General features: G+C 40.0%; 1 protein-coding gene across 1 annotated transcript; it reads right to left on the bottom strand.

Moving 5' to 3' along the window:
* Positions 1 to 3,808: 3,808 nt before the first annotated feature.
* kif5aa (kinesin family member 5A, a) lies at positions 3,809 to 22,334 on the bottom strand. Its single transcript, XM_063893484.1, has 29 exons — positions 21,724 to 22,334; positions 19,069 to 19,156; positions 18,906 to 18,979; positions 18,518 to 18,622; positions 18,373 to 18,421; positions 18,191 to 18,246; positions 17,603 to 17,690; positions 14,802 to 14,926; positions 14,592 to 14,696; positions 13,649 to 13,797; positions 13,192 to 13,340; positions 12,913 to 13,091; positions 12,438 to 12,506; positions 12,130 to 12,336; positions 11,526 to 11,672; positions 10,962 to 11,150; positions 10,725 to 10,842; positions 10,521 to 10,582; positions 10,129 to 10,238; positions 9,888 to 9,989; positions 9,312 to 9,372; positions 9,120 to 9,191; positions 8,629 to 8,733; positions 7,886 to 8,102; positions 7,613 to 7,787; positions 7,238 to 7,317; positions 6,972 to 7,011; positions 6,694 to 6,779; positions 3,809 to 6,519 (listed from the first exon to the last, which is right to left on the bottom strand). The coding sequence occupies exons 1-28, from the start codon at positions 21,850 to 21,852 to the stop codon at positions 6,701 to 6,703; spliced, it is 3,129 nt and encodes a 1,042-aa protein (XP_063749554.1). The 5' UTR covers positions 21,853 to 22,334; the 3' UTR covers positions 3,809 to 6,519; positions 6,694 to 6,700.
* Positions 22,335 to 22,715: the final 381 nt, after the last annotated feature.

Here is a 22,715-nt window from a genome sequence, read left to right as displayed (position 1 = left end):
TTGAGCAAATTACAATTTCAGGTATAGGGGGAATAGTTGTTTAGACATTTTACTTCAAACCATTTGAACATGTGTTGTTGCGATGTCAAGAAAGAGGAAGTTATTATTATTATTAAACCTTTAAACCACCAAATACTTTGCAAGTTTTTGTTATATTAATATACACATATAAATGTGGCTGTGACTGTCACTGCTGGTGGTCTGCCCTGCAAATTCTCGGCCACTTTCCCATGCTCCTTTCTGTCTAGAGGAGGACACACACACGCACGCACGCACGCGCACACACACACACACACACACACACACACACACACACACACACACACACACACACACACACACACACACACACACACACACACACACACACAAAGATAAGAGACAGCAAACAATTATTTCCTAAACTTTTTAAGTTTTCTCCCTTAACTTTCCAGCAAAACTACGATTATGACTCTCAATCCACCACACATTTCTGGAGGTCATTGTTATGAATTTTCCGCCTTGGTAGCTTAGAAAATAGAACCATATGTATATAATTTATCAAAGTGGATCTATATTATATTATATGTTGCTACAATCGGACAGGGAAACACATTTTTGGAGATATATCAGGAAAAAATGTCAGGCTTTTTGGTCACACACAGCTTCACACAAGAGACAGGTGATGCTGACCCACACAAATAGACTTTAACCCTTAAATATAAAAGCAGAGTGCTGACTGGAGGGGGTGCATTAAAACAGGCCCGAGAACAGCATCTAGAGGCCAGAGAGTACACCTGCACTTGGAGGAGACAAACAAATGCCCCAGCAGCTGGTTAAACAACACACACACCCGCAAAACTCTCCAGCCTCTTATTTATAACCTGCTCACAGCAGAGGAGATGCAGTCACGCAGACAGACAGTAACAGCTGTAACACGGGACGCCGAGGAGTTCAGGTCACACACGAGGACCATTATGCTTAAAAACACACACACAGAGACCAGTTTAGGGCTGTTTCCCACTACTGACCATCTATCAATACTTTTTGACTTTTTTATTAGTCTATTATATTAAAAATAGTTCTTATGTACACCACACATTTCCAGAGCCGAAGGGGACACATTGCAAAATTGCAATTCTTTTTAAAAGATTAAATCAATTCATAGTCAGCTCTAATTAATGTGCACAAGTTAAACTTTTGTTTAGTTATTTCAACAATTTATCTTTCATTTCTATGCAATTATGGTATTTACTTTTTATTTATTTTATTGTATTTATTATCTCAATATTTTTATTTAGAAATCTATGAATATTCACCCTGAAGACATAAATTAAGCTGCAAAAGTTGACACTGGTACTGGCTTAACTTCAAGTTAAATTGTGTGGCAATTTTTACATCTCAAACCATAATCACTGTATATGTTTATTAAATGTTTAACTGTTGCGTTAACAACCTAAATAATTATAGTGTTTAAAATATTAAAAGCTTACAAATGTTTTAGCATACGAGTACAGCTTTTCCACAAATATCTCATTTAGTAACTAAAGTCTCCCAAAGAAATAACAAATGATGCAATGATTAATATCAACTAACAGCCATTTGAAGAGGAGTCAAGGTTCAAGGTTCAAGGTTCAAGGCTTTATTTGTCATATGCACAGCAGATACAGCGTATATGTTGGCAATGAAAATCTTATGTCGCGTGCTCCTCCAACAACTCAACATACATGGTGCAAATAACATAAATAAAATAGTGCAAAAAGAGAGAAGAATATTTACAGTAACAACAATAAAGATTTGAGGATGTGAAATATATACATGTGGAATACATTGAAAGTATTTAAACACTTTACCCTCATACAAATGACAGACTTAATGAATGTGGGAGTTCCCTACCTTGCGTGTCGCTCCTCATGTCCTTACTGTGACAGAGTTGGAGTTACAGCAGGACCCCGCTACAGCAGTGGCTTAAAGCTGGGTCTGTGTGTCCACCTGCAGGTGAGGAGGGTCTCCTGTCTTGTGATGGTTTCCGGGTCGGCGGTGCAGCAGTGTCCTCCCCGTGCAGCAGCGTCCTCCCGGTGCTGCAGAGGCTTCGGGGTCTGATCCACCTGGTAGCGGGAGAGCGCAGAGGGGAACGAAAATCAATGCGCGCTGAGTGAGTGCAAATCAATGCGCTGCTCCTGGAGAGGGTGGCAACTTAGAAAATTAGACTAAACAGCATTTCTGCGGTATTGAAACTTTATACCGCTAAAGGGAGGATTAATCTGTCAAATTTGACCTTTGATACACTACACAATTAAGATGTTTACATTAGGCCTAAATATTTGATATGTTTTCTACACTAAATATGTATATGTAATTTATCTGATTATTGATTATGCATTGATGACCTGATGTTTTTTTTACTTAGTTTTTACCTGCTGTGTTAAGAGAGCACTAAGATATATAAGCAAATAAACAAGGAACAAAAGTTGACATTGATAGTTGAAACATAATCAAATGCCTGATCAAAAGACAGCCCATAAAAATGTTGATTTGCTCATAATGCAGACACTTTAAACACTCTTTATTCCTCAAATAAGTTATACAAATGTCTAAGAAGAATAAATGTACTATCATAATCGAAATTCCTTTTCCAACAGTTTCCAGATAACTATACATTTTCTAATTCATCCCTGTCTGATAATACTTTATGAATTAAATTGTTTTACTGTAAGGACATGTAACATCTCTCTCTCTCTCTCTCTCTCTCCCTCTCTCTCTCTCTTCTCTCTCTCTCTCTCTCTATCACACATACACACACACATACACACACACACACACACACACACACACACACACACACACACACACACACACACACACACACACACACACACACACACACACACACACACACACACACACACTACCGTATGATGATGCTTCACATGCCACGGCTGTTTACATCACTGCTTCCTTTCTCGTGGGAACGATGAAGAGCAGCTTATCATAATACTTGAGGCTCAAAGGAAGTTCCTCTGCAGTATGAGATGTTCATTTCAACAGAGTTTAAGAAATGTGTGCAATGACAATGTTCATACAGAAAATATTTACCATTTCTAACCATAATGTAGGCCTAATGGTATTACAGCAGCACAGTGATTGTTTAGCAGTCTCAGATTTTGATTCCTGACTCCTCTTCATGCATTTAACAATACGTTTGACCTGCCTGACCTTAAAGTTGGTTGATTTTAAAAAGACAGTTTATAGTTTATTGGAATAATAGAAAAATGTGTGAGCCTACACTTTTCAACATTGCAAACGTTTATGAAGTAAATCAGTACATAGAGGAGTCTATAGTGCAGTGATAACATGACTTAAGTGTCTTTTTAATATCATTAGCTTCACATCCCTTTGGTTTTGGTGGACAAATATGAGATACCGTAATGGTAGTGCACTGATCCTTATTTAATTTGGATTTCTCCATCATTAAAAGCTAACAACTAACTAAGGGCCGCTTTCTTGACATAGTTTAAAAATTCATTTCCTGTTTGAGTCAGAGGGTGTAGTAACTGAGACCGACTTACATACATGATCATCAGGGATTGGTAGCATTTAAGTTATAGTTTTTGAGGGGTGTTGCAGTTCATAAGGTAAACCAACAGCCACCAACAACTGCATTATAAGTATTTTAAAGTGAGGTTAACCTCTCTTTCATTCTGAATTAAGCTGAAAGACTCTGTAAGGGAAGTATTATTACTTTAATTCTGTTTAGGTTGACTTACAGGCAGTTGTTTCTTAGTAAATAAACTAAAGAGAGGAGTCATAATCATTCAACAAAATCAGATCTTCATAAATTTAAATCTGTCCCCTTACAATTTCCTTTACCTCCACTAGATGGAGTCATGGCAGCCTCTTTTCATACAGCCCACACGTCTCTCTTTGACTAAATAAATCTTCCATAGCATTTAAACTCCTTTCTATAAGTTTATTGAACGTTTTACTACAACACAACGGTTCACAGACAATACAGCATATTGATGACACTATATATACAGAACTGTGATTCTTCACATAATCATGTTGACGCTACAGTATAGGCATACAGAAATAAATAAAACAAACATTTCTCTGAACAAAGTAAGCGCGTACATATCATTAGCTTTTTACTATGTCATGGCACGCTAGTTTACTTACAAGATTAACAATATATAGCACATGTATTGTAGATATGTTGAAATCAGACAGTGGGTGACAATATAGTACACATTCCCCGCTCCTTCAGATGTATTTATTATAATTAAACAGGATCGAATGGAGGTTCTGTGTGGAAACGTACAGTAGGGTCTGACCAGAGGGATCTTCTTTATTTTGGACGTCATGTGCTAGAATGGAGATGTTTTACACTATGTGTTAAATTAAGTTATTTTAATGAAGATGTATTATCTGTTAAGCCTGGAAAAAAACACAGTGACCTGATTGTTCATCAGCACTCATATGGGTTTAATAAGGGTTAGGATGATGGTTTAGGATGGTTGCCATGATTGTGAATGTGAAGCCCTGAGATGTTGTTTATGCCAGTAAGAGCATGAGATAGAGCGCCGCTGTCATGAATGAGTATCAGACGACCTTCACCCAAATTACTCAGGTCCTATTCGGGATAATTTACACATAGAACATAGAAGTCCAGTCATGCCATGTATTACAGCAAACTTTACAAAGAGAAATATCTTCAATATAAAAGATTCTCATGAGCAAAAGCTGTTTGGTTGTTATGCATGTTTCCTTTAAACACTTCTGGTTTAATCTGTTCTTTAATTCAGTGACTCAGCTCAATCCAAACACAAACATATCCTTGTCCCACACACTGCTTTCTTCTATCCTGAGTGGCTGGTCAGGATTTTTTTACAGAAGAATAACAGCATGACTTGACAACAAGCTCAGACAACAAGCTTCTGTCCAAACGGCCGTTACACCCAGACTAGTGGCTGCTCAGCTGGGGACGTGTCTGCAGAAACTCCCTTCCTTATATCTTTTCATTGTTCGGATTGAAAAGCACTGAATACTTTCCACATAGTCATATTAAAAGGGGTTTTAGATGCTACTTCACTTCTGTTTTAAAATCAAGTTGAGATAACACAGGGAATGTTAATAGTTTACAATAGCATTTCAGCCTTATAAGTACTAAATAGGAAAAGGCATCAAAATCCAAGAAGTTAAGGAACATCTTTGAGTATCAACATGACCTGCCCTGATAGTGAATAACTGCTGCACTTAAACATTTTGAAAGCAATTTTCCAGCTCAGCTTGTGTTATATGATAGAGGAGGAAGCTGTGTATGAATAAACTCAAGGAGAACATTACTACTGCCCTGACGAGAGCTTTTAGGTCTAATCAAAGCTATTGATGTACTAAACTTTCTACGGAAACTAAGATCAGCTTTTATAGAGCTTTTGAAAGGATGTTATTATGATAAGTATATAATGAGAAGCTCTAGAGGTAGTAATTACAGATCTATCCACATGGCAGCGTGTTAGTGTGATTATGAGTAGTTGGTTCTTGTTAAAGCCCGGTACGAAGACTCACATGAGGGTGCAATGCAGAAATGGATCCACAGTAAAGAAATGTGGGCAGCATTACCTGAAATGTATAACAGTGACAAACAGCTGCAACATTACAAAAGAAAAGTTATTCTCAAGTAAGACCGTAAGTCAGGACTTGGCTTCCCTGATGCATGTTGCACCTGATGTCCTCTATTTCTTAACCTTAAACTAGACATAGATGTGTATTTTGTTGATCTCCTGCATTAACACAACAGCCAAGTTATACATTAAAATTGAAAATCTAAACAGATCATGATCAGGATCTAAGGATACCAGCACTCTCTTTTTCTCTCTTTCTGTGACATCTGTCGAAGTCGATCATACACTCGCAGCATACCGGCTCCTGACTGGAATCAGGACACATGCAAAGATTTGAAAGCTAACCCGGTAAGCGACATGCATGCAGAGTGTGGGTCTTCTGTTACAAGCTGGCGTTACACACTATACTCTTATTTACGACGGAGAAAAAGGTCACGTCTGCCTACAGTATGTCATCCACATGATGCCCTTAAGGAGATGTGTGCAGGGGAAGGTGGAGGCTGTGCATTCACACAAACAGTTGCTGGTCAAAAACCTCTACTGGAGTATACAGCACTATTATTTACAACATGTGTGCATCAGGGATGGAGTCAGCCCTGTTTCAGTTCAACCACCTCAGGAGGTAATAAGTATCGCTGATATCGCCTCACAAAATGATTGGCATCGAGGTGGATGAGATGAGATTCAAAAACAAATTCTGATTTAATTTACTTCCTGCACTGACTGAACCGGAGAGGACTGAACTGCAAACCTGAGGGTGAGCGTGGTCACCATGGGAGGAGCTTCATCTAGTTTGAAGACTACAGGATAAAAGATCTTCATCAATTTTGCAGTGGAGGGACGGGGAGACAGGCTGCATGCAGATGTCAAGGGGGGGGGGGGGGGGTCCTTTATAGGTACAGTGTTTGGTCAGCTTCTGGAAAGAAAAGAGACAATAAAATCAGCACAAATTTAAATGTCATTATGAAGATTATAAATGTACCTTGTAATTGAATCGGTGATTTGTAGTTAATGTGCAACACCCTTTGTATGGTCTGTGTGTGTTTTCATGTGTGTGTGTGTGTACGTGTGCGTGTGCGTTGCTAATCACCATGGTATTAACTTGCAGCGGTCTCCTGCTGAATGATGTAGTGTCTGTTTGATTCATCCACCTCGCTGCCACAGTGAACATCACTTCTGTCAATGCAGAGATACAAACACAACACTTAGTACACAACTAACTGAAACTTAATCATAATCCTACTGGATGCTGCATTTGATCATTCGTATTTAGATTTAATTAAACACTCTCTTTATTTAATACAACTGACCAGAAACAACACACAGTGTTTTTGTTAACTGTTGAGTTACTGAAACTGACTTCCTCACCTGTTGTCATTGATGTCTCTCGTTTCACTGTGGGTGTTACCTGTTGGAATACAAACTAAAGTTGAAATGTGTTCATTCATAAATGTATCGTAGAATATAACAAAAATTTAATAAATGTTCTACTCCTGATAAAAAATATCTTGTATGCTTATTGCCGTACATAAATGTAACAAAAATGTTTACTTGAAGCCAAATCTGTGTCACTCCCGTACACATATGTTCACATTCATTTACAAACAGGTAAACGTGTATGCTCTTGTGCTTACCGTTGTCAATGTTGAGTGGGAAGGACTCCAGTGTGTCTCCATTGTATCTGCCTGCTCTGTAGCCCAGCGCTGTGGAAACTCTGTGGAAAACATCACAGAGGAAACAGAAAACAACCATGGTCAATTATGAGTGCAGCATGTGGTGTAAGAGAGGAAGACTTGTCTAATTCAGTATTTCAAAAATATGAAAAGGGTAGACAGAGTAAAAAGGAACAGATTGATAAAGCAATACTTAAAATCAAACAGATAAGCCAGCAAGCTGTAGGTTATAATAATATCATATAAATTAGCATGCCTGGATGAATGTCCTGACATCTGAGATCTGTCACTAACATGCACTCAGTAATTTGGAGAGGTCTGGAGTCTTGAACTCACGTGTTGCTCTGGACAGAGTTGGGGTTGCAGCTGACACTGGCGGTGCTCGGCTGTGTCACGTTGCCCTGGAAGAGAGCGTTGCTGTAGGTGTTGGCGTGCTCAGTGGAACGGATGTAAGTGTAGAAGGGGTTGGTGGGAGAGCAGACGGGCAGCTGCTTTGGCCTCACTGGCTTGGCTGTTGGGAGGAGGAAGTAATGTACAGTAAGATATTACTGAAATTAGTGCAGACCACGCATTACAAAAGCATTAAACAAAGAAGCTTCATTGCAGTACCAATCTGTGCTGCATGGGGGCGCCTCAGAGCACTCTTTGCCCTCATGGCGTCCTTGATGCGGTCGACTTCCTGCTGGTAGCGGCGGCGGTCCATCATTGCGCCCTCCTTGGCATCCCTCAGTGCAGTCTCCAGGGCCTTAACTCTCTCAGCAGTAGACCGAAGCCGTTTCTCCAGCTTTGGAAGCTCACAGCGCAGATCTGCATTGTCACGTACCAGCTGGAGGAAGAGAGAGGCGTGACACAGGGGGGAATATTGGATATAAATCATAAACTATCAAATGAAAAAACATAGGAAGAGCAAGTAGTGAAAGTATGTAGCCAAGTATGACATTTAAATGTTTAGCAACCTTATGGAATTCTTATTTGAAATGAATGTACAAATACACAGAAAGCCATGCAATTACAGCAATATTATGCAATTGACCGATTAATAAACCCCTGACAAACCTGTATAGCAAAACCAGTGAGTAAAGTGAGCACAAGTGGCTTACATCACACATGATTTGTTTGTTTTATATATTTAACTTATCGTTCTTAACAAATTATCTTCAAAATAGCAATACATCATGTTTGTGGGATCCTTGGTGTGCAGATTGTAGATTGTGGTGAAAGGATCCCCAGAAAGGGATGTTTCTCTTGAATTGAAAATAACAGGATTACACTCTCCCAGTCTGATATAACACACAATTCAGATTGTGTTTGCATCACTAAAACCCCACTCATCCTCTCTTTGTGTTTCTTACCTGTTTGTGAACCTTTGTAAGTTGGTCCAGGTTATTTTCAAGAAAGGAAATCTTCTGCTTCTGGGTGCAAGACCCCCCGCTATCATCAGGCTCCATTTCGGAACTCTGCAGAGAAGAAGACGAAGCGGGTGGATGAGCAAATATAAGGAAAGCAAGGCGGAGGAAGGAGGTTTCTGTTATTCAGTGGCATTATATGATTGAAACATGTGACAGTCAAATATATCAAATAACCCCATTTAAAGCCCAATGAAGAACAGCTATTCATCCAGTTTTGTGCATGTTTACATTAACTCCTTGAAGGAATGTTTTTGTTGGGTATTTAATCCACTATTCTACACAAAAAGGAAACGTTAAGGGATTAGAGTTATTAGAGTTGTTGCTCTTCCTCCTGATGTTTATCTGTCAGCATTCAAGTCACAGATTCCTTAATACCCCTTGATTTAAACAACATTTTGTGAGTAACTGCTTTCTCTTGTGAGCTTTCAGCTTACTTTTTTAACCCGCGACGTGAGGTCTTGAACGAACAGCTTGCGCAGGTTGTGGAGGGTCTGGAGCTCGCGGGCCTGGAGGACAGATGAAGAGGATGTAAGAATGGTAACTCTTGATGGTAGAATGCAAATAAGACAGAGACACAACAGGGGACAATGTCTCTGACAGATAGTGATATATATTTTTTTACTCACGACTGTCTCTTCCAGACCCTTCAAGTCCTGTTTGGTCTGCTCATGACGCTCATGCAGAAATCTGACAGAAACAGTAAAACAAACATTACAAACAGGACGACAACTTCTTCAGCATATTCCAATATCTTTTTGTTGTTTTGAGCGGCCTCTAGTGGAGTTTAAGAGAAGGGAGAGTGGACTGTTTCGGGTCTGTCCTTAATTATTTTTTATATATTCTCCATTTAAATAATAATGAACAGAAAACCTCCACCATGTGCTGACTCATCCCACAGATTAAGATATTCACACGCCACACGCTGAGATGTCAAGCGTGAGAAAGTGTTCTTTGTGTCGCCTGTATGTATGGGATGAATTTGGGTATTGGCATTTACTCTCTGTAGGAGAAACATTAACAAAACACATGATTTATTTTTAATTTCTTAATATAGTTCTTATTATAGATCATTTTTTCTCTGTTTTGTGTAAATTGATATAGTTATGTATCCTGTTTATTCTTATTGTTATATTTATTGAAGTTTCAATGATGAAAATGTGAGAAACAAAATACAAATGTGTGAGAAAGTCCACAACACTTACGAGAGCTCCTCCAAGCGCTCGCTCTTGGTGTTGTCCTGGCACTTCAGGCGTTCAAAGTCAGCGCGAACTTGAGCCAGCTCCAGCTCCAGCTTGGAGTTGCGACTGGAGGTGTGAAACAACAGCACACATGATCAGGAGGAATACAGGAAAGAGTTTAGATTCAAATACATGTACAAAAAACCTGATTATTAGTTTGTATAATTCTATGCATAGAAATATCTAGTAAAGGTGCTTCACTGACTCGGTGAGCTCGTCGATGATCCTCTGCTTCTCGTTGATCTCATCTCGCAGGCGGGCCAGCTGCTTGTGGTGGAGGCCACGGTGAGACTCGCTCTGCTGACGAGGAACCTTCTGGAAAGTAAAGAGCAAACACATTACATCTCTTCAGAAATACTGAGTCCAGCAGGAGAAACTAGAAAATAAAGACATTAAAAAAGCAACATAATCTGTTTGAATGTATTCTTTGGAGCACATGGGTTTGAAGAAGTCATTATGCAACAAAGACAATATGATCGGTCAGTTCATCATGTAGCACCGCTTACAGGGATATTCTGGTGTGACAGTTCATGTAGGAATTTTTATTTCATTTTAATTAGTTTGCTAGGTTTAAGGCTGGAAATAGACGTTTCTTACCTTCACATTTCCATCCTCAATCTCACCCTTCTCTCCTTCCTTTTCCTCAAGCATGGAGTTATCTAGTAGAACACAAGTAGAACCACAGAGCAACAACCCATAAACATTTTCAGGGAAATCACTGAGAAATTGAAAGAAGACGACATTCTGTATGTCTCTTGTATTTTCTGCAACAGTATTTCTGCGTATGTGTACACATGTTACCCTGGTCTTGCAGCTTGGCCAGCTCCTCGCTCAGGGAGTCGTGGCTCTCCTCCAGCAGTCTCTTCTTCTGCTCCACGCTCTGCATGTACTCCGTCAGAGAGCGGATCTTAGCCTCGTGCTGCACAAATATAAACACAGATACAGTTATAAAAATGTCCTAAAAACCCCGCCATGACATACAAAAATAAATGGTTCCATGCAGCTTTTCATAAACTGCATCTCTTCTCCATTGCTCACCTGAGAGATGAGGAGCTGGCAGGAGGAGAGCTCCCTCCCGGTCTCCTCCATCTTGCGGTGGCATTCCAGCTGCATGTTCTCCAGCTGGCGGCAGCGCTTCACCATGCTCTTCACCTCCGACTTGATCTTGCTGATGTAGAGGCGAGCTACGGTGAACTCCTCCTCGATCGCACCGCTAATTTCCACAGGCTGAAGATTGGAGAAAATATACAATGATTGGCCCTTTCAAGTTTTTTTCACCAATAAGGAAAAACAGGAAATAACAAAACTATAATAAGTGTTGTAATGATTGGCTTCGGTACATGAGTATTTTGTATGCTAATAATGCTTCACAGGCAGTTAGGCCTAACATTATTTGATAATATCATTACACTTCATCAGTTGAAATACATTAGGATTAGTTTTGTATTTTGTTTTTAAGTGAAAACTTCAAAATTAGGTATTGTTTTATACAGTATGAACACTTTGACATATATTCCTGGATAAGATATTTGAACACTGGATAAAGTGAGGTTCAAATTGTTGTTTCACTTCCTAAACTGTTTACACTTATGTCGAACTCACCAGCTTGATCTCCCCGTTGCCCACAATGGTGCTGAACTCGCTGAGGTCCCTCATCAGACCATTTAGGACGTCAGCGATGCGTTTCCTCTGCTGCCCGCTCACCTCCTGCATACGAGACAGCTCTGCCTCCAGCTCCATCAGACTGGCCTGTTTCCAAAAGAAAGAGGAAGAGAGGATTAGGAAGGATCAGTGAAGCACCAAAAGACCACATGTAGAAACAAGGAGATCCTCTGGCATGAGTACAATTACTCCACAAACGGACAGAGGTAATGTTGCAGTTCCAGACTTTAGTTTTTTTGTGTCAAACTTCACACTAACTAGGTGATATAATGATGAGGAGCCACATAGATGGAGAACAGATGACAATCAACCATGAGATAAATAGTATATCATCCCAAAAATCTATGTTTCTTTCTGGTCCCAATGTTAATGTACTGCAATAAACCAAGTAAATAAGCCTTGTGAAAAATCACTATCTTCTATTTCTTCAGTGTCATAAAATACTACAGTATTTTCCACTCATTGCTGCAGCAGAAGTTTGTCCCTTCAGTGCAGCAAGCAAGTGAGCATCCCCATATCCACATCATTCCTCTTAAAAACCTACCATTTTCTGGGACAGCTGGTCAGCCAGCAGCTGGTTCTGCAGGCCTTTCTCTTCCACCTCCAGGCTCTTGTGGTCGTAGTTGATGGCCAGCTCCTCCAAAGCCTGCAGCACCTCCTTAACTTCGGCCTTGGCGCAGTCGCTCTCCACCTGCAGCCTGCCGAGTTCAGCCTGGACCTTATCCCCATCGCCTTTAGATGATGCCAGGAGCTGGAAGGAGGGAGGGTTTTATTTTAGGCTTAAATGTAGAATGTGTAAGGATATCAAACATAGTCCGTGTGTACATACAGTGTGAGTTGGTGTATACTAACCTCATCCTGGTCCATCATCTGCTGCTTCAGCTTCTCCACCAACTGGCACTGCAGGTTGATGTCATCATCCTGCAAAAATATGATATTATCATAAATACCAACCAATCACTTGCATGTATTACTACCCCGAATGGTCAGTGAAAAAGCTGTTTTTCGACAGCTTAACTTTTTCTTACTAAATAGCTGTTATGTTTTTAAACACAGAAAGTAGAAAGATTAGAATCATCAGATAAGGTCGACCACAAGCAGACAAACGTGACATGCAGATTAACTCAGGGCTCTATTCTTCTTCTCTCTTAAATTTACATCCACTGGCTCAGACTATGGAAACGACAAAATTAGTGAGCCTTACTATAAAGGCTGCAAATACATATACAAAACATAATCATATCACCAGAGGTACTAGCTACTAAGTATGTTTTTGCTTGCAGAAAGTGTGTGTTGTATTTAGTCTGTTCATGTTTTATGTTTGGACCTTGTCATCCAGCTGCTTGTAGAGCTTGCGGATCTCCTCCTCGTATTTCTGCCGCTCCTCCTCAGAAATACGGACAACAATGGATGAGGTGTCATTGTCCAAAATGGGAGGCTCCTCAATGGTCTCGAAGCGGGTCACAACTTCTGCCGTGGTCTGCTCCGTCTCAGGTACTTCCTCTCCTGAGGGGTATGTTGAAGGGACAAATAGGTCAGAGAAACACATAGACCAGAAGGGGGCAGTTTTTTTGAAATAATGGAAAATACAGCTTATGTGTTTCACCATTTCTCCAGCGGTTGAGCTCAGTCTCCAGCCTCAGGACGGTTTCCTTGAGAGTCTTGTTCTTCTCCTTCTCCTTCTCAAACTTCCTCTTCCACTGCTCCGCCGTCAGCTCCAAGTTGATGGAGGCGGTGTTCCTGATGGTCTTGGCACTGTGACAGAGGAAAATAAAGACAGTTTGTTAAAAAAATTAAATAATATTGTGTTAATTTACAATTCTACTTTTGCTCAAAATTCAGCCGTATGCTGCATCTGCCTTGGATTTTAGGTAATGCCCCATATAAATCATCAGCTTCCTTCGGGGAGGTTTGAAGATACATGTTATCAGTTTGTTCCTTGCTAAAATTGTGGCACCATGTGAAAATCAGTAATCATTTTTGTTGGTTTTCCTGCTCCATGCAGAAGTAATTATCTTTTAAACGGTATAAGATGCATTGACTGTATCCACACATGTATCTACCGTTGTCCAAACATCAGAGTGGACTTGGTCTCAGCGTCGTTGTAGCTGGAGGGAGAGCAGCAGATAAACATGGTGGTGCGACAGTTCCCACCGAGGGAGTCCTGCAGGATACGGGTCATCTTGCTGTCACGGTACGGCACGTGAGTTTTCTGCAGGAGAGAGGAGAGAGAGGAGGGAGGGAGATGTTGAGAGGAGAAGAGATATTAAGAACAAAAGAAGAAGAAAAAGATCAGAAACACAAAGACAATTTGGAACTAAAATAATGAAATAATGCTGGAGGTATTTGGAGAGATTTTAGGTTTTTACACCAATTCAACAGAAGATCATAGTCATCAAAAACGTGAACTTTCCCAGTTCTATATTTTAGATTCTAATATGTATCAAAACTGCAGTCAACAGTGTCAGATTGGAAATGCCGCATTCATCTAATCTTATAATTGGGAGAGACGGTTTTCACATTTGACAGCCAAACCTGTTAGTTGGCAGAAATAAAAAAAACGTCAACAAGTCCAGAGGAGGGACTGACAGCTATTGTCCATTACTTATATAAATGAGGGATGACAGTTATTTGCTACAGCATCCGAACTTGGAACAAAACATGACCCTTACAGTTACATAAATGTAAATTAATCAGGTTTAAATGTATTTAAAATGATCAAATTCTACAGTAAAAAAGCTGTTGTTGATAAGGTAGATGTGTTTCCCAAATGAGGAGAAACTACAGCCTTTTAATTATCTCACATTTAGCACAACACTGACAAACAGTATACCAAGACAAGACATTATTTTCTTGCCACTTTACTACTATTTAGCTGATTTATTTGACTTAAATCCATATCTGTATTTCTGCTCAACTGTTTTACTGTAAATCATGAGGCACACAGTCTCAGTTGTTCCTCTACTGTCTGTACAAATAGAGGTTAGTAGGGAGAAGATAGCTTACCGTGCCCTCAGCCAAAGCAGAGATGACATTTCCCAGAGCAGAGAGAGACTTGTTGATGTTTTTAGCCTCATCCAGGACGGCTCCTGCCGCTCCAGTCTTACTGACCTGGAATAAAGAAAACGTGAAGTCAAACATGATAAAGAGATTCCCTTGAAGGAGCTCAATTGCAGGTTTGGAGTCATGATTCAAAAACAAAAAAGGGTCTTCTACCTTCTCACTGCCAGCCAGATCTACCAGGTAGAGTTTTCCACACAGTTTCTGCTCAGTCTCAACGTGCTCCTGCTTGATGTTGATCAGGAAGATGCTGTGGCTGCGAGAGCTGTGCTCGTTCATGTCTGCACAAAAACAGAAGCGACAGAAGCGTTGTGGAAACAAAAGACGAAGAGGATTCCCTGCAGGCTTTGAACTTTTGATGTTAAAACGGTTGTGTACATTGTTTTATGAAACACATTACCATCAGTTTTAAGGAAAACTATTACAATAATTATTTTAAATAGTTTATTTGTGCATTACCGCAGCAAAATGATGTCTTTTTCTCAGAATACAGACAGCAAGTAGCGCTGATCTAACCTAACTCCATCAGACAGACAGGAGGCTCAGATTCCTCTACAGATGATATCTGAGAGCATGAGCTCAGTGTGGTCCATTAGTCTGCTATCATCACAGCTCTGCAGCACAGTGAGTCAGCAGGCATCAACCAGGAAACAAGGAAGCAGCTCCTGAATGCGGCATCGAGCAAATCAAATCCACTGCTGCTTACAGTCAGTCAACCTTCAAAGCTAGATTGTAGTAGGATTTGTCTGTTAAGATATAACTTAATATATAAATAGTATTTACCATTTAAAAAAAAGAGATCAAATCGATTATTTTGGTCACATTGAATGCAATTTTACTTGGTTCTTATCAACACTCAAACATGTTAAATGCATTCAATCCTGTCTTTCCCTTTTATACAACGTCATTACCACCAACCATACCAAATAAATGATAAAAAAATGATATGATGCTGTTTATTTGAGCTGTTAACACACAGGCAGAAATTATTATTTATAGCGGTTCTGCCAAAGCACCGGCAGTAGCTCAGTCGGAAAAAGTTGGGTGGGACACATCTTTATTGGCCTCTCTGAGAAGAGACTGCTCGTAGCTCAGCTCAATGGACAGATGATTTACAACAGCCATTTTCTTTTATAGCAGTCTCATCCAGACAAGCAACCTGGGCTTTTAATCTTTTACCAACACCATGCAGAATGCTGACAGCAAATAACAGTCTGAGTTGAGCGAGTGCTTGTTTCTGTATATAAAATAAATGTACTGAAACTCTGTTGAACTCAAATATCTGATAATATTAGTTAGAAACATCTCTTTTTGTTCAGTTTACATAAGATGCTACAGCTATGTAGAGGACTTCACCCTCTATTACAAGTCTTGGTATAAATATATAATAAAAGTTCATGTTCTTCTTGGACTGTAGATATAGTCCCTATACTATATTAACAGATTTATATAGAATTTCTGCTGCTACTAGATAATTGCATTGCCCTTATATTTGTGTCATGATTGTCACGGCAATGATTCAGTTTTATGCGATTACACTGTGGAGCAGAAATGCGCAACATTTCCTACGGATACAACAAGATGAATGAGATGTATCAGATAATAGGAATCTGGTCCATAATATGCTCTGTTGATGTAGGATATTTGTAGTTATTGGCAATACAAAATTATCTATTTAATGCTCATTAAAGTGCTTTTATCCATATATCATTAGAGTTTCTCGCATTGTAACCATAGTGTCATAGTGTGATCATTACATATTGTGGGTCATTAAAAACTTGTATGTACAGTATGCACATGACTCAAATCTACAGCACAGATGTTGCAATGGCTGACAATAAAAGTTACTTTCTAGAAAAGAGTCAAATCTAATCACTGAAAGTTAGATGTGAGGACGAGCAAACGAAGAAAGCACTGAGGCACAAACTGCATTAACTGTGAACAAAGGAGAAGTGCACAGGTTGTGTTTTTTTTACAGCACAGCGAAGCAGCCCCCCCCCCCACCATTATTGTTTTGAAATGGTTTTTTGCTAGGGTAGTTCTCCAAGGATGCGCTTCATGGTAGCTAGCCCTAATGAAAAGTACACTTCACTGCAATGCAAAACATTGGCTTATTATTGCTTACTTGAAAAATCTGTGAAAGTCATGACAGTGGTATATGATTGTTTTTTTTTAATAACGGGCACAATTGTTTGACAGCAAATGAATTACAAACTGACAAAACATAGATGGACAAACGCTGACACTATTAAAGCAATTTTATGGATTTTATTTTAAGTACAATCATTGGTTTATTAGTAATCAGGTCACATGTTTTTTTAGCCGTTTTTTATACACTAAAATTAAATATGGTACATTGAAGGTTGAGCATGTATCTGACCTGTTTATATGAGCCATTATCAATATTTTTTTACTGAACAGAGCAGTGAGTCAGCAGGATGGAGAATAAAGTGCAGCAATAACAGCTCAAATAGCTTTAATTATTTTGTATTTTTATGGCTGAAATGTTTCTGTTTGTTCCTGGAGATGATTTATGTCAACAATGGATGCAGGCAGAGATGTTGTTTTGCTTTGTTATATTCTCCAAACCAACAATAACTCCCCGCTGATGCCAGTTATATTACAGTGAACTCCTTCTGACAGGATCTCTTTATTTATTTTTTTAAACGAATGAAGCTTGAAAATTAAAGCGTGCTGTAACACAGATATTACATAACAAGGCACAATAACAGGCTACATGAAAGCAGCGATTCACGCATCAGTAACTAGTTGTGAGTACTACTGCCATGAGATGTCGTCCTCTGATACAGAGGTAGATTTATTTATTATCTAAAAAATATTTGTATGAAAGCATTTGTCTTTTGGGATGTTTTTTCCCTCCTGAATTAGAATATATGTGCCCCTGCGTACTGTATATCCTGCTTTGCAACAACTAAATTAAATGAATGAAGACTCACTGGTCACAGCAACATGACGTGCAGCTTTGCCTTCATCGATCACATCCATCACCTCATCAGGGCTGGAGACGAAACGCTCAGTGCATCCCTGAGGACATGAGAGGAGAGGAAACAGGAGAAGAGGAAACAATAGGAAGAGAAGAAGAGAAGGGATGAGATAGGCAGAAACCACAAGGAATGAAAGGAGAGGAAAGGAAGCAAATGGGAATTAGAGTAAAGGAGATGATATGAGAGGAAGAGAAAAAACGATAGAGGATAAGAAAAAAAAATGAGAGGAAAGGAAAACAAAAGGAGAGTAGAATAGAGGAAACAAAAGGAAAAGAGGAGAGGAGATGAGATAAGAGGAAACCACAGGAAATTAAAGGAGAGGATAGTGAATTAGAGCAGAGGAGATGAGAAGAGAGGAAAAGAGAAAATGAGAGAGGAGAAAAAAACCAAAACAGAGGAAACAAGGCGAAACCAAAGGAAACAAGAGGAGAGGAAATTAGAAACAATATGTGAAAAACAAAGAGAGACTCCAACTTCTAAATTAACAATGTGAATTTGATGCACATCTAAAAAGGCGACATACAAAAAACATTTACAAACCTTGACAAATGGCACCCTGTTCTTATCCTCATGGACAGACAGGTTGGTCTTCGTCACTAAAATAAAAAATTGAGAACTTTGGAAATGAGTCATGGAGTAGCTACATTAGTGATTCATTAGTTAAAATTTCACAAATCAAAAGCAGTGTTGCAAGTGATTCAAGAAGTGTCATCAGTACTTACCATCCAGAAGGTCACGGATTTTGTCCATGTAGATCTCAAAGTATGAAACCTTTTTAAATAAAAGGAAAATAGAGATGAATACAAAAAAACGAGAACAGACAAGACCAAACAAGACACAAAAGTATGTAAAAGTAAAAACCAGCACCTTGATGTGGAATTCCAGGTTTTCATCCATGGCAAAGATGTGGTTGAAAATGTCCTCTGCGATGCGAGGAATGATACCCATCTGGTGAGGGTCATGCAGCTTGCCCTGAAACAGGAAGTCACAGATAGATGGTTATCCAGAGTCAGAGGCTAATGGAGGCTTCACGTGCAATAAACTGAGGACAGTAAAATAATGCTTGGCAGTAAAAAATAGACAGCAAAGCAAATAGAGTAATTATTTGTTCTACAAAATTGTCAAAAAGACCCCAAAATGTTTGATAAATGGGAGGAAACACTTAATCTCCACAGTATTCAGACACTTGCAATTCAGCCCCCTATTGAGGTTCATGTGAAGGAATATTTTTGCTCTTATGCGCTAAATACTGTACCTCCATGGTGTGAGTCTTCCCGGAGGCGGTCTGTCCGTATGCGAAAATAGTTCCATTGTATCCACCCAGAACATCTGTGAGAAGGACAGAACAATAAATGAGACCAAAACAAATACATTTCAAATATGTGACGTATTTTGATGTGGTAATCTGGTATCTGTACCCTTGACAATCTGCTTGGCGCAGGTGTTGTAGACCTGCTCCTGGGTGGTGTTGGTTGGGAACACGCGATCAAACACATAGGACTTCCCCTGTGAAGCACAACAAGGAACACTTTTAAAAAAGAACAGAAGATAGAAGATGTATTTTCAAAATTGGGATTGTTCAGTTTAGTCTTAGGTCATTTAATTAAATCAAAGATGCATCATTGAATATATGATGGTTTCAAATCTTTCTCCAGCAGTGAGTCAATACAAAATGATGTTCGCCCTGTGAATTGGCCAGTGACTGATTTATCCTCTGTGTGAACGTGAAAGAAAGAATGAGGTACACACTCATAAAACAGGTGATTCATTTTTAAACAGTTAAATGTGAACCCTCATGAAACACACAGTTGTTGTCTGAAAAATTAAAAAATGCCAATATGATGACATGTAATCAAACATTATTTACATTAAAATAATATGTATTATTCTTAATAAAAACCTTTCAAGATATTCAAATATGTTATTTTGTTATGACATGGAAAAACATTGTCATCACTCCAGTCTAAGAAAGCTTCAGTGTTCCTACAATTTTGGGGTTGGTTTGTAAAACGCTGCTTAATCTTCCTAACAGTAAGTTCACAACAAAAGGAGATGATATCAGCAGAGAGTAAGCTCTGCAGCGGACCCCTCCCCAGCCGGTCACAGTCATATTTCATCCAAGAGCTGGCAGCTTCAGACAACAGACCGAAGAAAAAGGGAAGCTATTTGTCCACTAACAGCTCTATAGCTTTGATCCCGGGTTTCTTTGATCAGGCTTTCTGAAAAACAGAACCACAGTCCTGATATTTTCTGCAAATACAAGTATCAAATATAAGTATCTACTTCTGCTCTGAATTTTAAAATAAAGAGAGCTATAACTACAGCTCCCATGGGGCCTTGACTCATGAGTCAAAGCACATTGTATGAAAAGTACCATTTGTGCATAGTACAAATGCTGTATATGAAGCTAAACCCCCCCCCATTTATTTTCTTTTGAGTTTTACATTCATGTGTTTGAAACTTTACATCCCCAAATAAATAATCTCCTTAAAAACATACAGTCCTGCATGACAGACGAGTGACTCAGCCGTGATGAGCCTCACTGCAGAAACCCAGCTAGTAAACCTTTGAAAGTCCTGACCTGAAATAGACGGCACAGTGCAACACAACATATGTGAGCTGCCAGAACATGAGCCATATTAAATGTCATTAACAAATTGACTCATCTGCTTGACTGCCCCCATTACAGGGTGATTTAGAGAGAGACTTTCCGTACCAGGAAGAGGGAGGAAGAGAGGAGGAGGGACCGAAAGAGACATAACAATGGAGATGGATGAGTCAAATAAATATAATGGTGAGAGTCAAAGAGGCAGCCGCACAATAGAGTAGAAATTAAGAGACTGACGGATGAAGCTGATGAAGAGACAAAGCAAGTCAGTTGCTGATGCATGAGCTGGATGATTATTGATCGACTCTGTGCGCAATTAGAGGATCAGTTTCTGACTGTCCATGTCATGCTGAGAGGGGAGAGGAAGGTCAGGCCGAGATGCTTCCATTATGGCTGGAGAAAGTCTCAACATGATTCCTCTCTGCAATCTACGTCTATCACAACTACATATCTTTTTGTGTCATTGTGTACTCTATTTATATGTTTCCTTATATAACTATATAACAGTACTGAAACAAAATGGAATCAGACAGATTACTCCCATTAAAATTCAGAAAAATGGCACAAAAGTCTTTAAATTATTTGATTTGTATTGGAAAGGCTGAAAAAAGGTTGAACTGGTAACTCGTTTTTTTATGGCCAACAAAAACATTTGCACAGAAACCCAATTTAAATGAATCAGTGTTCACACACACACACACACACACACACACACACACACACACAACACAGCCACATGCTCCCCGGCTATTAAAGAGAGGAACTGAATTATAGATTATTTTCTTAGAATATCCATAACTTCAGGGTAAACAAGACATGCAGCATCATCATATTTTGCTCTTCCCTGCATGCTCACTAGGCCCTTTTCCTCCCAACTTAAACATCTACAAAGATCCTTGCCAGACGTTTCCTCCACACCATATATCTGTCTGTCTGCTGATTAATGAACCATCAATACAATGGAAAAGAAAGTGTGCTGTAGGCTGACCTCCTTAATATGGCAGCATTACGGCTAATTAGGCTAACAAACAAAACACACAGTGAATATTCAGTGTTTATCTACCTTGAGTGTTGTGCAAATAGAGGATATAAATAATGATTTATTAAGATGAATGATTTATACATTTTAGTACAGATAAAATACAGCAAAATGGGTTAGCATCTCTATGTCCTTATAGGAGAGGTCTGTTTATGGTGACAAGGTGTTGGCTAGGTTTCATTGGTACAGGTTTCACAGTGCAGAGCTTATCAGCTGATGCAAAGGGCCAGTTTGCGCACGTAACACCATTTCATGTGTTTTTGCTTTGTCATGTTAAGGGAAAGACAGGTTTTAAGAGTGAACGCTTTGATATTTCCCTGCGCTGCAACGACAATGATGTCAGTCCAGCACCCAAACAGAGGAGTGGGGCTGATGATTTATTGATGATGGGCCTGCATGCACAACAAAGCGCCTCCCGTTACTCACCCCAACGGTGACACTGTCGTCTCCTTGGAATTTGGGGATAAACTGGTCCCCTCGTATAATCTCAGACTGGTTGAGAGGACGAAAGCGACACAGCACTTTTATGTTGCACTCCGCCGGGATATCGGCCATTGCGCAGATTCAGGGAGGAGGATGCTGCTGCTGAGCCGAGGAGATGCTGCTGAGGCTGCGGGTGACCCGTCGCTGCTCCGGCCTTTCTGACCGTCAAAATAACCGAGGAGAGAAGCGCAGTCACTTCGTCCTTCGGTGTCGAGAGGACTGTGATGTGTTGGAGGGGTTGGGTGGTTTTATCCGGACAAGCTGACAGAGGATGCGTTTTCTTAGTGCGCAGATGGACGAGGTTTCGGTGTCGCAGAGGCGGGCAGGCCAAATTAGATGTCAAACCGCAAAACGATCCCCTACATAATTATCATGACCGAGTAGCTTTATCTTGTTGGTTTGCTGGCCGGTGTCTGTCTCTGTCGTGTGTTTCTTGTTTTCCTCTGTGGTGCGGTGGTGGATGCGCGTCAGGCCGGTTGAAGGTGAGATGCTGCTGGAAGGGCAGTGAGGTAAAGCTGCTGAGGATCGGCCTGCTTTGGTTGCCACAGCGCACTCTATCGGGGAGAAAGGGAAGGGCGTGGTCCGCATCCGTGCCTTTAAAGCGGTAACCACACAGCTTCGTCATCCTCAGCTCAGCATCCCCACAGCCAGATGGTAAGCAGAGCCCGTGTTGCAGCGTCACATCCTCACATGCAGCGCCACGAATCCTCATTTCATTACTTTGTGCAGAGCAGCAGCTACCAGGCCCGATGATGCAGTGACTAACCCTCAGTCATACTGAGGCCCCTCCACCATACCTGACCGTAGGCCGTTTCTTGGAAGGCATCGGGAAACATTATGGGAAGGAAGTGGAGATGATTGATTAAATGATGACTTAATGCCTCACCTTGAAGAAGCATCAGTGGCTGATGAGACTGGGATGACACGGCACAATG

Source organism: Eleginops maclovinus, chromosome 1 (assembly GCF_036324505.1).
Source record: "Eleginops maclovinus isolate JMC-PN-2008 ecotype Puerto Natales chromosome 1, JC_Emac_rtc_rv5, whole genome shotgun sequence".
Classification (NCBI taxonomy): domain Eukaryota; kingdom Metazoa; phylum Chordata; class Actinopteri; order Perciformes; family Eleginopidae; genus Eleginops; species Eleginops maclovinus.
The sequence above is the reverse complement of the archived record's forward strand: the minus strand, read 5'-3'. Positions and strand labels throughout refer to the sequence as shown.

Excerpts from the sequence above, each read along its gene's own strand:
- kif5aa (XM_063893484.1), bottom strand. The coding sequence starts at position 21,852 with ATGGCCGATATCCCGGCGGAGTGCAACATAAAAGTGCTGTGTCGCTTT. Across the intron at positions 19,157-21,723 it reads ACGACAGTGTCACCGTTGGG|GGGAAGTCCTATGTGTTTGA; the intron begins GTGAGTAACGGG and ends TGTGCTTCACAG. Across the intron at positions 10,843-10,961 it reads GCCAGCTCCTCATCTCTCAG|CACGAGGCTAAGATCCGCTC; the intron begins GTGAGCAATGGA and ends ATATTTGTGCAG.